This window comes from Panthera pardus, unplaced genomic scaffold (genome assembly GCF_024362965.1).
Source record: "Panthera pardus isolate Hobbes unplaced genomic scaffold, ASM2436296v1 HiC_scaffold_13, whole genome shotgun sequence".
Lineage (NCBI taxonomy): Eukaryota > Metazoa > Chordata > Mammalia > Carnivora > Felidae > Panthera > Panthera pardus.
The window spans coordinates 118,877,949-118,894,565 of NW_026526688.1; the positions used below are offsets into that span (position 1 = coordinate 118,877,949).

Consider the following 16,617-nt stretch of genomic DNA (forward strand, 5'->3'; position numbering starts at 1 on the left):
AAAGGGAGCCCAGGATTAGCTGTAGAGTTAAGTAAACCTGGTGAATGTGGTCTCTAAGAGAAGAAAATATTTCAGAGAGGTAGTGATTAGCAATGTCACATTCTGCTAAGAACTTAATTAAGATAAATATAGACATGGGGTGCCTGGGTGGCTTAGTCGGTTAGGAGTCCGACTTCAGCTCAGGTCATGGTCTCGCAGTTCATGAGTCTGAGCCCCACATTGCTCACTGTGCTGACATCTCAGAGCCTGGAGCCTGCTTTGGATTCTGTCTCTCTCTCTCTCTCTCTCTCTCTCTCTCTATCTCTCTCTCTCTCTCTGTCTCTCTCTCTGCTCCTCCCTTGCTCATGCTCTCTCTCACTCTCAAAAATAAATAAACATTAAAATAACTAAAAAATAAATAAAGGATAAATTTAGACAAAAACTTTTTGGATTTGGATATAAGAAGCTCATTTACAAAACAATTTGAGTTATGTGGTAGGAGTGAAAGCCACTTTACAGAGGGTTAAGATGGTCCCAAGGGATTGGATCATGAACACAGTAGAGAGGACTGGCTTCAGAAGAAAGGATCATTTATAGATCTATAAAAAGGATCTATAAATCCTAGTAATAGGATTGTAGAGAGGATCAAATAAGACAATACTTGGACCTAGCAGAGGGACCACAGAAAAATGGTAACTGAAATATGGAAAAACACAAGCAGAGGAGGAGAAACCAGCAAAGCAGAGTGAGAGGTGAGGACAGCTAGCTGGGAGACAGAGGTATTCCTGGAAGGAGTAGATGGATGATGAGGAAGAATACAATGGTAGATAGAGAGAAGTAAGGACTGAAGAGTTTGTTTTAAAAAAAATCAAAAGCAAATAGGGCACATAGATGGCTCAGTCGGTTGAGTGTTCGATTCTTGATTTTGACTCAGGTCGTGATCACAGAGTAGTGGGATCGAGCCCTGGGTCAGACTCCCTGCTAAGCGTGGAGCCTGCTTAAGAATCTCATTCTCTCTCTCTCAAAAAAAAAGATATTAAAATAAAATAAAAGTAAACAAAGAGGCTTGAGCATTTATCAGGCTAATAGGAGGGAACTGGTAAAGATGACATGAACAGATAACCCAGGGAGCAAGGTCTCAAGGGAGAAAGGAACAATGAGGTCAGGAGTGCTGGTGGAGGCATTAGCTTTACTGAATTGGAAGAGAACTGGCATTGTGAAGGCCACGTGTGTGAGATTCATTCACTGCAGGAAATTCAAATGGACTGTCTGTCCCTTGTCGGTTAAAGCTGGAGACTCAGACGTGCTTTTGGTAGCTATGGTGTGGCAACAGCAACTTCCTTTCTAGAGAACACTGGATTACTTACTTAAAGGGTTGTGAGTCTGCCAACTCCTTTCAATTAAGTCCCAGAAAAGTTTGTAAATAAACCTTCAAGTAAAACATGACATTTGTTTCATCAAAATATTTTATGGGTTAAACACTGATTTTAAAAGTTTGTGTTCTCACAGGATGTCCTAAGCCCAGTATGATATTACATAGGCTTAATAAGAATTCTACCAAGTTAGTGCTTTCCAAAAATGAAAACTAATTCCCTTGTTTTATGATGTTTGAGCCCAGATCTGTGTGAGGTAATTTTTATTTCTTTCTCCTTAGGCTAAAAGAAAACGAAGAGTCACTTGGTGTCTTGGCAAAATTAACAAAATGAAGGACTCAAATTATTTAAATGAATTTAATATGTCAGCAAATATAACAAAAACACATAAGGCAGCTGTAACTATGATAGGAGAAATTGATGAATGTGAGTACTTTTTCAGCTGCTTTTAATTATAAAGACATCCTTGTAGGGGCACCTGGGTGACTCAGTTGTTTGACTTGATTTCGGCCCAGGTCATGATCCCAGGGTTGTGAGATCGAGTCCCATGTCAGGCTCCACAATCAGCATGGAGCTTGCTTAGGATTCTCTATCTCACTCCCTCTGTCCTCTCCCCAACTTGCACTCCCTCTCTCTAAAGTAAAAAAAAAAAAAAAAAAATCAAAAACTCAAAATCAAAACAAAAAATTATCCCTGTAAAGAAAGACTTCTTTATAATTCAGTTAATGTGGTAAACACATTTAATAAAATGTATGAATTTTAGGTATGATTACAGATGGAGATAATGATAAAAAATTAGTAATTTTAAGACAATGAACATTCTCTATTTTTTTCAAGACTCTTAAGAATAATGCACTGTCGTTGAAACACATGAGACATGTTTTTATTGTTTGGTTTTTGTTCTAATCATTATCCAATTAAATTAGTATCCATATAACATCTGCCTTAAACTTTGTTTAATCTTGGAAGGGGGACATTACACAGACATGTTTCAAAATAACGTCTCCAACATTATCAGTATTTTTAAAGGGCATTTTAAAACCTACTTACAATGATCAAATCTTAAATTCAGATTTTGTCCCTATAATGTAGGTAACTATATTTTATTAAGGATCTATATTATATTACTAATTCCAACCAGGGATCTTAATTCATACAATACTATAAATGATCATATCTGTTGTTAATATATTCTTGGCATTCATATTGTGAGCACATGTTACCTAATTGGATCTTATTATTACCTCTGATCAGATTTTCTTCTAGTCTTTGACTTTTGAGAAATTTTATTAACACATTTATGGATAAATTGCTTTTTCTCCTTATTATAGCTATCTCTTCAGAATCTGATATTTTCAGTAACACTCTTGATCCATTAACAGAGGTAGAGTGGAATCCAGCAACAAAGCTACTATGTCAGGTAATTTAAGTGTACTTCATAGACATACTCTCTTTTTAAAATTCATTTTTATTGGTGTTCACTATTGTTGCTGCACATTATAAGCTCTGACTTAATTTCGGTAACAGTTTTGGTTCTAATTACTTGCAACACTGCTAGTTGCTAACTGGCACGCGGAGGAGGCGAAAAATTTCATAATGCAGGTGTATCGTATTAGGTGACCTTTGCTTCTGGTTCTTTACCAGCAGATCTTGGTATTCGTGATTTTTTGTTTGTTTGTTGTTGTTGTTTTTGGTTTTTGTTTTTACTTAGACCCATAAGGGTAAAAAGGCTGATTTTTAAAGTGTCAAAATTCTCAAGCATATAGTAGAAAAATGACACATCAGGGGTGGGGGGTAATATTGCCAAATAAGACTGAAAAATAAAAGTAAATATATTATATATGACCTTGTCAAAACTGTAAACAAGGAATACTATAGTAAATACTTCAGTGGGTAGAGAGTCCATGTTTACTTTCTAGGCTACTAATGTCCAAAGAAATACAGTATAGTTTTATAAATGTATTTGTTAAGGAAATTTCATTTTAGTTTTAGAGTGAAATTGCCGTGATGCTTGGGAATTATTACCATTAGTTAACCATCATATTAGTTATAATTAGGTGAGTATTAGAGGTAAAGTGCTTTTATGTCCCTGAAACATCCTCTAGAAGTGTGTTATTGTTGAAAAATTCCTGGTGTTTATTTTTGTTTCTATAACTTACAGTTTATCTCTTTCTCATAATAGTATACAAAACAGGAACAGGCCTCTTTTGAGTACGGTAAAACATGGCACTAGAGGTCAATAAAGAATATTTCTGTTTCCCTTCCTAAATTCAGACCTGTCTGAGAAATAAAACAGGCATCAGATAGGTAGAGAATTAAATTATCAGCTTTATTACTAAGGAGCTTAAAAAACTGTGGTCAAATGGGGCACCTGGGTGGCTCAGTCGGTTAAGCAGCCGACTTCTGCTCAGGTCATGATCTTGTCTGTGAGTTCGAGCCCCGCATCAGCTCCGTGCTGATAGCTCAAAGCCTGGAGCCTGCTTTGGATCCTGTGTCTCCCTCTCTCTCTGACCCTCGCGCACTCATGCTCTGTATCACTCTCTCAAAAATAAATAAATGTTAAAAAAATTTAAAAAAAAACAAACTGTGGTCAAATGGACTTCCCAGTATACACCCTACCTCCCCAAATTCCTCCTCCCGACAACTTTTCCAGTTAAATATTGGCAGAGCATTGTTTATAAGATGTTTTTTTCATACTCCTTTCAAAATTGCCTGCTCTTCTAAATTAGCTAGTTTACCAAAATTCACACCCTTTATTTTACCCGGGATCAAACTAGACCATTAGATATTGAAGAGGAATCTACTCCTGAAGCCAAGACTACACTGTATGCTAACTAACTTGAGAATAAATAAAGTAAAATAAAAAAGAAAGATATTGAAGAAGAGAATGACCTAAGTTGCTACATTATATAAGGTTAAATTATTTGAGTAATCTAAAAGAAACAAAGAATATATGATTTGAATTCTGTCTGTCTTGAAAATCTGGTTTTGTTGCCAATAGGAAAACTTAGAAAGTGAGCTGAATTCACTTCGTGCCAACTATGATAATCTGATATTGGACTATGAACAACTGAGACGAGAAAATGAAGAAATGGAATTGAAATTAAAAGAAAAGAATGATTTGGATGAATTTGAGGCTCTAGAAAGAAAAGCGGAAAAAGATCAGGAGGTAAGAGATATGGAAACATGAAACTAAAACCACACTTTTCAAAGAAGTATCATTCTCTTAAAGATATTTCTAAGATTGAGATAGGAAGAATCCATCCATTTTCCATATGTAGACACAATTTAAAGAATTTGAGAAATAATTCATTTGTGTCACTTTTAAAATATTTAAAGCATATTTGTTTCACTTGTGCTCACGCACAAAAAGAAGGAAAAATTACAAATGTCTTTGGGATGGTTTGGTGCATCTGCCTGTTGATGGATTTGTCTTGAATAAGTTATTTCATTGTAATTTGTGTATTATCAGTTAATTGGTTGAGCACACGTAAATTCTGTCTATAGTATAACCATTTCCTACTGAGACCAATATGAATTTTACTATCTGACTGTTTTATGCATGGATACTACATATCCATGGACCCATGGATTTCATTTTCTTTAAAAAGTATATTCCTAAATATTTAGAACATTATTAGAATAGACGGGGAAGCTGATTATGCTCATGTCTTTTTCCATATGAGAGTTATTGTGAAAATTAGTGTAACTAAATACTAAATACTTGTAATGCAATTTTTAGAAATGAAACAGATCACTTAAATTTTCTAAATATATATTACGCTATATGTTAAGAGAACCTAATTCAGAAACCATCAAACTTCAGGTACTTAGAAGTTGTCCAAGAGATTTAAGATTTCTTAGAGCACACAGTCCTTAACTTAGAGTTCACAGACAGTATAAAATCATTTTGCAGAATTTTTGAAGGATATTCATTTTTCTGGAACAAGAATCCATAGCTGTTGTCAGACTATGAATCTGTCCCTACCCCACTCCCCTCTCCTGCCCTGCCAAATAAGAGCCAGTACTGGTGTAGTTAAATGATGACTTAATTTATAGCTACTTCTAAGATTTCTGTGTGGATAGCCCAAAGGAACACAATGCTCTTTCCTCAGTATCATTGTTTCATTTCTCACCCTCTTTTTTTTTTTTAATAAGGAAAAAAGAAATCTGTGCCAAAACTATTATTTCCATTCTATATACAAATTAAAGTTAATCCTACATTTATGGGTATATATCCTAAGAGGAAGTCTATATGTTCTCCACAGGGTTTCATTTAACTTGGTTTAAAATTTACATTTTAACAAAATACAAAATGTCATATATTGGCCCATGAATTTCAGTCTATAAAACACAGTTTTATAAGGAAGGGGGTGGTGTAGTGTCATGGTTAAGACCATGGTCTCTGGAGCCAAACTGCTCAGATGCAAGGCTAACTGAGCATAAGTATAGCAATCATTTCTAAGTTTTTTACATGATTTCTATATCCAATCAATAAAAACTGAAGCTCACTAAATTGTCTCACACACAGAAAGATTACAAAATAGTATATGACTTGACTGTCACATCCCAATTTTTTTTTTCTTTTAACGAAGTCAAGGGGAAAAATAATCCTATTCTCTTCATCTTTACTTGGACACAATTAAAATGCTAGGTTCAATAAGGTAACCTAAAAGATTAAGTAATAAAAACTTAAATCTACTCAAAGCTCTTTTTGCAACGTCCATTCCATTTTAAACTAAGAATGTAAGTCTGAATATACAGTAAAATGTGTTCCCAAACCTCCATTTTGGGGAAAAGCTTAATGAAAAAGGAATGAAAAGTCAAATAATGGCCTTAAGACATGTGGGTATTGCCCTGGTTTGCTGATGGTCTTATAAATCACCAAGGCTATGGATAATTTTCAAATGGGAATATAGAAATACAGAATGTTTAGTGATTTTAGAAGGAGTAAGTATTATGCTCAGGGAACAAAGTAAATTCCAACCCCTACCTGTTTTAACTTGATTAATTTTAGAATTTTAACAAGTTAGAGGTTTTTGTCTTAAGTTAAATATTTTATTTCACCTGCTGCAAATTACAGTTGAAATCTATTTTTTTTTTTATGTAGCAACCACTTGACTTTTGATTGTATCATATATACTTTCTCTTTATGCTCAGCATCTTAATACATCTTTGGGAAGTTACACTCAGAGCTTTACAAAAGTTACTCCATCTTTTTTCTGTTAATGAGAACCAATAGTTAAAGTGGTATTTCAAATGAAAGTGGGACAATTTTTCTTTCTAAATGTTTATTTTCTAAAATGAAGGTAAATTTAGTTCTTCTTTGTTGGTAAATGTGATTTTCTTGCACAAAATTTAGAAACAGGAAAGAAAAGATAAAAGATGGAGCCAATTTAAGTTATAACCAATATAAATGTCTAAAATTTTGCTGAACACTTGGTAGCCATTTAGCACATGTGGTGATTTTGAGCATTTGAAATGGGGCCAGTCTGAATTAAGTATGAAAAAAAAAGAATGTAAACTATTTCTTTAACTTTTTATATTGATTACATGAACAAATGATAGTATTTTGAATATTTTAGGTTAAAATACATTATCAAAATTAGTTCTACCTGTTTCTTTCTTTAATGCAGCCAGTAGAAAATCTTAAATTACAAATTTGGCTCACATAATATTGTGGAGGCAACGTTGGAGGACATTGACCTAAAATAAGAACATCAACAGGAGCACTAGTCTGAGTCTAAATCTAGTTAGGACTGAATTAAACATTCATAAAATATTAAACAAGTTGCTGTTTTCCTAAGTCCCTTACATTCTACTTGAATTTGCCTTTACTTTTAAAGGATTCATCGAATTATGAAGATTAAATAATTCTAAGGGAAAAAAACGTTTATCTGTGGTAAATTGTCATTTACTTGCTTTGACACAAGAATACCTGAAACTCAAATATTTAATGCTCCAGATATTTTGTGAAAAGGAAACTTTAATAGAAATACTTGTATCTTTAAGTATTCTTTGTACTTCTAGACAGTTAAAAAATGTAAACCAATAACATCATCTTTTTAGTATTTTCTGTAGACTGAATTGACAAGGTAATAATTCATAATCCCATACCTATCTCTGTAGCTTGGTGAACAGTAATATTATTATAAAAACACCACATGAAGCTACCTTAATCTAAACCTAAATTCTAAACCACAAAGCCTTAAAAAGTATGCCAGTATAAAATCTAAATGGATAATTTACAGGAAGAAAAAAAATCTTATAGAATAAACACATGTCTGTACTTAACTTCCCCAAAACAAAAATCTATTAAAAATGTATTTTAAAAAAAAATGTATTTAAAAAAATTTTTTTTAATGTTTATTTATTTTTGAGAGAGAGAGAGAGAGAGAGAGAGAGAGAGAGAGTGAGCGTGAGTGAGGTAGGGGCAGAGAGAGGGAGACAGAATCTGAAGCAGGCTCCAAACTGTCAGCACAGAGCCTGATGTGAGGCTTGAACCCACAAGCTGTGAGATCACGACCTGAGCCAAAGTCAGACACTTAACCGACTGAGCCACCCAGGTGCCCCTAAAAGTGTATCTTTTAAAAGTTTATTTCCTCCAAGGAATGCATACTAATTTGCTTTTAACTTTATTATAGCATTATTAACAGATGACATAACTATTAGTTGGGCCATGCTGAGGTTTTTTTCTTGTTGGCTTGTTTTGTGGGGATTGGGAATTTTCTGTTGAGTTTGTCTCTGTTTAATGAGGTGCTCTGTACCAGTAGCTTGAACAATTGATTTCTCAGTCCCTTCTTACTGTTTGGTGATTCTGAAGTGGTGGATGAATGAATGCTATCTTTTGGGGTTGTTGGTTTTGTTTTTTTGGTTTTTTGGTTTTTGGTTTTTTTTTTTTTTTTGCTTTATTAACTATTGGTTTGCTCTGTTGCCTGTTCACATGCTCTTACAGATGCAACTAATTCATGAAATTTCCAACTTAAAGAATTTAGTTAAGCATGCAGAAGTATATAATCAGGATCTTGAGGTGAGCATTTATGTTGGTATTTCCACTGATAAAGAACTAGGCCTAAAATGTACATCATACATAATTGAACATGATTTCAGAAAATACAAGAATATATTTATTTTTTTCAATGTCAACTTTTTATATTTTACTAACAGTGTAAACTGTCCAATATAAGTTCTTTTTAACCCCCTAAAATATAAATCCAATTAAATATGTTTCTCTTTTTTGTTTCACACTTCTTTTAGAATGAGCTAAGTTCAAAAGTAGAGTTGCTTAGAGAAAAGGAAGAACAGATTAAGAAGCTACAGAAATACATAGACTGTCAGAAGTCAGAAGATACAAAAATGAACTTGTCATACTCATCGGTAAAAATCAGGTTTATTTTGTTGCGTTCTCATGTAGACATTTATAGCACATCATCATCATCGTTGTTATAGCAAATGCTTATATTGAGCCTGCTGTGTGCCAGGCACTGTTGTAGTTGTTTTACATATAGTATTTTATTTAATATTGTCAACCCTATGAAACTGGGACTACTGGTATCATTGCCATTTTATGGATAAAGAATCATTCATAGAGAGTTGAAGATACCATTCTTTGAGTGAATATAGGTAAGTTAGGGATGAGCTTCCATTAAAAATCAATAATTTAAGAATTATTTTATTTTTTTAATTATTGTATGCACATGTATGTAGAACTGTATAGTTCACGTGAGCACTTATGTTGGTATTGATACATACCTGGAGCTATACATATCACAAGTAATTGAGCATGGTTTTATAAATTTCATCAATTTGATTAATATTAATGCTTGCTCATCATAATTTAAATAAGTATTTTATCAGTTTGTTATTTTTCAGAAACTGTAGCTCTAGATGATTTTAGTTGGTAGAAGATATGGCATTAAATAACATTGAATTTCGTAGTGAAATTGTTAATTTTCACTGTTTGCTTTCTATTCTCCTTGCTTTCAGTCCTCCTGATTACTTCAAGAAAGTATCAGTTTGATTCTAGTTTTTAACACCGTTTTTAAGAAAGCGGCAGTTTCTAGCTGGAACTTTGGTTTCCATTGTTCTTTTGTTTCCATTTGAGTTTTTCAGAGTACTTTTTATTACCTTCTATTAGTACTCTTCTGTTACCTGTTACTAATGACAAATGATTTTTTATAAAAGTGATCTTACTGTTCTGAGGCCCTGGGAAGAAAGGCAGGTTTCATATAATCCTGGAGTGTCTGTTGATAGAGTATCAAGTAGAATTGGCCACTTTTTAATAATTATTATTTCTTTCTCTTTTTTCATCCAATTCATTCATTCATTCATTCATTCATGCATTAATATTCTGCCAAGACATGTGGTTGAATTTATGTAGGCTAAAGTCATGTTAAAATGCCACTTCTCTCTAAAAATGAGACCGTAGATCTTTTCATGTATTTATCATTCATTTGCATTTTCTCTTCTGGGAGTTGCCTGTTCATCTTTTCAGTTTTTCCATTGGATTTTTTTGTCTTTTTCTTTTCAATTTGTAATTTCATATCCTTAATTTTAACTACGAACTACTTTCATGTTTTAGAATAACTTAAAAATACATAGGAGATTTTAACAAGCTAGCTGAACAACAATTGTGTTAGCCTTTTTTAAACAATAACAATTTTTTTTTTAATGTTTATTTATTTTTGAGAGAGAGATAGAGAGACAGAGTGTGAGTGGGAAAGGGACAGAGAGAGAGGGAGACACAGAATCTGAAGGAGGCTCCAGGCTCTGAGCTGTCAGCCCAGTGCTGGATGGCGGGGCTCAAACCCATGAATCGTGAGTTCATGACCTGAGCCAAAGTAGACGCATAACTGACTGAGCCACCCAGGCGCCCAACAATAACAAATTCTTAAATCTATACAATGCTTCTGTAATTTAGAAAAAGAGATCCAGAATTTTAAAAATATTTTTATTATGGAAAATATTATTTTTTTCATCTTTCCTAAATACACATTTGGTAATTATCATATTTCCACCATTTTTTATCAATTCAGAATAACATCTATGTACATGTTCTCTAAAGTGCTTTCCAACTCTCACAAAGCTAGATTTCACTAAATTTTTTTGTCGTGTGTATAGGAAAGCACTGAAGACCTAAAACAAATGAAACAGACTCTGCTTGATGCTGAAGGTGTAGCTCTTGATGCCAAGAGAGAATCCGCCTTTCTCAGAAGTGAAAATCTAGAGCTGAAAGAGAAAATGGTAAGTGACTCCTATAATATTTATTTAAAAAGTTATTACGATCAATACGTTTGTGTGAATTTACAATGTTTCTCTCAATAGAAAGAACTTGCAAATGCATATAAGCAAATGGAAAATGATATTCAGTTATATCAAAGCCAGTTGGAGGCAAAAAAGAAAATGCAAGTTGATCTGGAGAAAGAATTACAATCTTCTTTTAATGAAATAACAAAACTCACCTCCCTTATAGATGGCAAAGTTCCAAAAGGTATTTTATAATTTCAGACTACCTCTTTTTAGATCTGACTTTCTCTAGAAACCTACCTAAAGAATTTTGTGGCTACATTCCAGTGATTAAAAATCTATTATTCTCTGCTCTGATTTTTTTAATAACCTAATAAATTTCGGTGTCATTTGGTATCAATATTTATAAATGCTTCCCTGGACTTCATTCAGATTCATAAGGGTTTAGGAGTTATTTTTCAAATAAATTGGACCTAATTTTTAAGGAGTAATTGAAGAACTATTAACAATTAGATTACCTGTTAACCAACATTGGCTCTTTCTTTAATAAATTTTATATAGTCTGGTCCAATAATCTCATTTTGCGTGTAATTTAGGTTGTCCCAATAACTGTAAGCTGCTTTATTTAATTTACCCAAAATATCCTAGATTTGCTCTGTAATTTGGAACTGGAAAGAAAGATTACTGATCTGCAGAAAGAACTGAATAAAGAAGTTGAAGAAAATGAAGCTTTACGTAAAGAAGTTAATTTGCTCTCAGCATTGAAACCTTTACCCTCAGAATTAGAAATATTAAGGAAAGAGGTAAATACATTTTTAAGCAAATAACTCTTCTTCTGGAATAAAAACCTTTGTAATAACACTTTAAATATTATGCCACAGTTTATTTTAAAGTAGCAGGCAAGAGACCATAAACGTTTAACTAACTTGTTAGGAACAGAAATGAATGTAGTTCCTCCTCTAATTTTTTTTATATTACTAGATGTAAAAATACATTTTCAGAGCATATTTAACAGTATACTTAGTATCATGAGCCATGTACAGCCATTTCTACAGCCCTCAAGTGTTGCATTTAAACAGAGTTCTGTGGGGGCACCTGGCTGGCTCAGTCGGTAGAGTGTGCAATTCTTGATCTCATGGGGGTTGTGAGTTCGATCCCTATGTAGGGTGTAGAGATTACTTAAAAATAAAATCTTTTAAACAGAGTTCTGTGGCCCCCCCTTTTTCTAAATCTTTTTTTTTTCTTTTTTTTCTTTCTTTTTTTTTTTTTTTACTAGTCACTATGTTGAATAAAAGAAAGTAATGAGATACAAGGGAGGGCTCTGATACAGTTGAGATCAGTGTAAATCTTGCAGGCTAGTGAACAATCCTATAAACTATCTTCCAGCCTTTCTTTTCTCTCTGCCTTTCTAAAAGAAATAAAAAGTGACAAGTGTTTGAACACTATATGGCAGACATCATGCTAAAAAGCTCTAGCAACATTATTTTATTCAGTCATCCTAAAAACTCTTTAAAGTAGGTGCTGGTTCTTAGCTCAAAAATAGTTATGGCACCAATAGTTGAGCTACATAGATGTGCCTCCTATCCTTAGTCTGTGATTGAAACAACTCTGCTGTGTTACCCCCATCCTTGGTCTCCAATTTAGCTCACCTCTCTTCTTCCCACCACTACTACCTTACCTTTCACAGTGATTTTACTATTTATAAATTGGATATGGTTTATTTAAATAATAGTTCAAATAAAGCTTGATTATTTATTCTTGGATTACGTTTTTAGAAATAAGAGTTGCATTCAAAGGCTTTAGATGAAAATATGTCAAATTCTTAGAAAAACCATAAAATGTCTGCTACACCAAGAAGTTAGAAAATACTTTAGAATGATAGATGATGAAATAAAGGCATGTTCTAAAATAAAGTGTTTCTATTGAGTGTGCTCCAAACAATCCTTACTAGAGCCCAAAGAGATTAAAAAAAAAAACTTTGAAGGTAAACAGGATAATACATTATTAAAGGAATGGTGACAATAAAAATGTTGCATTTCCTCAGTCAAATCTTTGCTTAATTTCAATGTCTTTTTTTTTTTTTTTTTTTTGCATAGGAATTTTTTTCCTTGAAACTGCTTCAGTAGATCATACATTGCTAACATAACTAAATTTTATTTCCTCTCCATAGATACATGATAAATCTGAAGAGCTCTATATAATAATATCGGAAAGAGACAAATTGTTTTCTGAAGTAGTTCAAAAGGAGAATAGAATTCAAGATTTACTTGAAGAAATAGAGAAAACTAAAAATGACCTAGCAACTACCCAGATGAATTATAAAAGCAATGATCAAGAAGTCCAAGATTTAAAAAATCATCTTGAATTTGAGCAAAAGTATAAGATGGTCCTTGAGGAGAATGCAAGAATGAATCAGGAAATAGGAAATCTCTCTAAACAAGCTCAAAAACTTGGTTTAAGTTCTGATGCTTTGAGCACAGAGGTTGGTACAAGACACCCTCTAGGGAAGCAATCTTTAGTATTCTGGGGTCTGGCCTCCATATATGTCCCATAGACTGTTCTGCTTTTCACATTTTATTTTTCTTATTTTAAAGCTTTGTCCGAAAACCAAAGAACTTCAGCAGAAAGCAACCGAGAGTCAAGAAGTGTTAAATGAAATGGAAGAGCTAAAGGAGCAATTAGAAAGTAGAGATTCTAGGCTGCAAACTGTAGAAAAGGAAAAAGCACTGATTGCTGAGCAACTTCAGCAAACCTTGGTGGAAATAAGAACCTTAACCCAAGAAAGGGATGACCTAAAACAACTCCAGGAGAGCCTGCAAATTGAGAGGGACCAACTCAAAAGTGACATTCAGGATACTGTAAACATGGTGAGACTTTGACTGATTAGATGCTGAAAACCGAGAGCCTCTGTGAAAACATAGGAGCTGTCACTTACTATTCATGATCAAGTAGTTCCTGCAAAATCACTTCCATCGTTTCTTATTATTCTAACAGAAATTGTTCTCTGTTTCTCTGACAAAGAATATAGACACCCAGGAACAATTACGAAATGCTCTTGAGTCTTTGAAACAACACCAAGAAACAATCAACACACTAAAAATGAGAATTTCTGAGGAAACTTCCAGGAATTTGCATACGGAGGAAAACTTAGGAGAAACTAAAGATGAATTCCAGGAAAAGGTAAATGATATTTCTGTCCAAAGTTTTCATACTTGTGTAGAAGAGCTTTCTCTTTAACCTCAAACACATAAATACATAATGATAATCTCAATCTTGTCTATTCACAGAGCTAATAACTAACGATAATTTACAAGCATAACCCTAATGTGTTTGAAATAACTTCAGATATAACTGCTTACAGTCAATTTGGAAAAAAAAGGCAAAAATTAGTTCAGACTTTGAGGTGATATTTCCTGAGCCTTGATGTATTTTAAAATCTTTAAAAACCCCTCTGAATTCTAAGAATGTAAGAAAGATTGCTTATTATTATTATTATGTCTAAAATACTTGTTTTATGTCAGATTTTGTATATTAAACTTGCTTAGAGTTCTATAAAATCAATGTTTATGTTGTAGTTTTGCCCGTTTCTAGGGCTTGTGCTATAATTGTACTATTAGGTGCTTAAATCTCACCTTGATTTATTCTAGGTAGTATGGTTCATTTTGTCCTGATACCTTAGGAGTTAACTGGTTATTTAATTATATACAAGAAGGGCTAGGAGATGCTAATGATAATTTTTTTTTTAAGGGGAGGTATATTAGTCTACTAGACTGCCACCACAGAATAGCATAGACTGGGTGGCTAAAACTTTTAACAGAAATTTACTTTCTCCCATTTGTGGAGGCTAAAAGTCCAAGACTAAGGTGCTAGAAACTTTGGTTTGTGGTAAGTCTTCTCTTCTCTGTATGCAGATGGCACCTTCCTTCTGTGTCTTCTCATGGCCTTTCTCCTATTCTTGAGCTGAGAAAGAGAGCACTAGTGTTTCTTTCTCTTCTTAAAAGGACACCAGTTCTATGGGATTAGGGCCTCAGTTGTTTGTTTGTTTTTTGTGTTTATTTATTTTGAGAGAGGGAGAGACAGAGCATGAGCAGGGGAGGGGCAGACAGAGAAGGAGACACAGAATCCAAAGCAGGCTCCAGGCTCTGAGCTGTTAGCACAGAGCCCTATGTGGGACTTGAACCCATGAGCTATGAGATCATGACCTGAGCTGAAGTTAGATGCTTAACTGACTGAGCCACCCAGGCGCCCCAGGGCCTAAGTTTTATAACCTCATTTAACCTTAATAAACCTCCTTAAAGGCTTTATCTTCACATACAGTCACATTGGAGGTTAGGGCTTCAACATAGGAATTTGGGGACAACAAATTTGAATCCGTAACAGGGGATTGCTTATAGTTTTATACAATGGATTCATTTACTATACATTTCTACTCTTAGAAATGCCTTTGATATATATTATCAACAGAATTTTTTATACTGTCTTTCATTCTTATTGCACTACTATTTAAACCAGACTATTTACAACTAGGAATTGAAAACATTCATCAATAAGAGACTGGTGAAATAATCTTTCATACATTCATAGCTCAGAATAGTATACACATATATATGTACATATATACATAAAACTGGGTTTCGTACAGTTATATAATTTTTTAAACTACATTTTATATGCAAGAAAAATCACCAGATTGGACATATTACTAAATTAAAAAAAATACCACTTCAGAATAATTCAGTAAGCCCCAACTTATGTAAATAAATCTTTGTATAGATTTATATACTATTACCCTATATAATGAGCTTTTTTTCCCATTTACCCCAGGGTACAGTATTCTTGCCTTGGAAAAGCTTTCCCACTCACTCTGTGTGCTTCAGTTCTTCTCTCCTAGGAAAGCATTTTTGTTTGTTTTGTATCTTATGTTCTCAACTTCTCTATAGTTTGGATTAACCAAATGGGCCAAATGCATTTGACCTTGATTTGAAATTTATAACTTTTATTTTCATTAGGGGAAGACTTTTTTGAAAAGATTTTTAAAAATAAGATACAACAATCAATACCTGCTTTTAGACAAATGCAAATCTTTAATCATGTGGTCCCATGAGAAGGGGCAATAGCAGAGGAGTGAGGGAAAGGGAGAGTTGTATTTACTGGAGAGTTATATTTAGCTGCTCTGTGTTCCTAAGTTTATGCTGGAATCATCTATGTTGATAAAAAGGTCTGACTGGGGCTCTTTTGTTTCTTGGGGTTTCACAAATATGGGATGGAAGGCTAAGATAAGCTTCTTCTGTTATCGTGTTCATGTTAGAATCCCATGTGGACCCCTCTGTTCATCTGGACCCCAGAGGGCTGTATTAGTAGGTCTATAATGAATCCCCTTAGAGTGCCCACTTTCAATCTTGCTTCATATTTCTCTCTCTAGAAATGCAGCTTCTCTCATGTGTTCCAACAGAAATTTAAAACAATGATTAGTAAGCTTATCTCAAAGCACACAACTCTTTTTCTTTATTTAATAATAAGATCTGTGGTAGCTGAAATACTTGCTAGGTTGAATTCCATTCTGAAATGTACCTTGGGTATTATTACATAGTTTGCCTCAGCCTGCTCTGTTTTTGTGTACATTCCTATACTTAGGGTGTACAGATGCAAGATTCTGAATTAGGGTATCTGACAAGCTAGTCCCAATGACTATGTATTCCTTACCTTAATTTCTCATGTAGTTAGCTCTGTGGTTACCGTTGTCAGAAACTCATGCATGTCACCAACAATAAAAAAAATAGTTAAGTAAAATAGGTTCTGTCCATACCCACTCTAGAATATTGAGCAACTACTAAAAGTTATAGTTTGAAGATTATGTGACAGCATGGGAAAAATGCCTGTGATCTAAGTGGGGAAAAGCAAAAGTAAAAATGAACAATTCTGTATGTGTGTGTGTGTGTGTATAGATGTGTGTGCATGTGTGTATATATATATATATATATATATATATATATATATCATAATTACTATATTCAAATAT

At 33.6% G+C, this 16,617-nt stretch overlaps 1 protein-coding gene across 7 annotated transcripts in view; it reads left to right on the forward strand.

Annotated features, from left to right (window-relative positions):
* CENPE (centromere protein E) overlaps window positions 1-16,617 on the forward strand; it is a 79,349-nt gene that overhangs the window by 20,234 nt on the left and 42,498 nt on the right. For 6 of the 7 annotated variants that reach the window (XM_019416235.2, XM_019416263.2, XM_053901369.1 and 3 more), the window contains exons 14-24: window positions 1,634-1,778; window positions 2,684-2,772; window positions 4,354-4,521; window positions 8,308-8,382; window positions 8,610-8,729; window positions 10,473-10,595; window positions 10,677-10,842; window positions 11,247-11,401; window positions 12,769-13,080; window positions 13,193-13,465; window positions 13,620-13,778. In XM_019416235.2, coding sequence (XP_019271780.2) covers window positions 1,634-1,778; window positions 2,684-2,772; window positions 4,354-4,521; window positions 8,308-8,382; window positions 8,610-8,729; window positions 10,473-10,595; window positions 10,677-10,842; window positions 11,247-11,401; window positions 12,769-13,080; window positions 13,193-13,465; window positions 13,620-13,778 — 1,785 coding nt within the window. The remainder of the gene's footprint in view (window positions 1-1,633; window positions 1,779-2,683; window positions 2,773-4,353; window positions 4,522-8,307; window positions 8,383-8,609; window positions 8,730-10,472; window positions 10,596-10,676; window positions 10,843-11,246; window positions 11,402-12,768; window positions 13,081-13,192; window positions 13,466-13,619; window positions 13,779-16,617) is intronic. The other variant, XM_053901370.1, reaches the window with a different exon arrangement.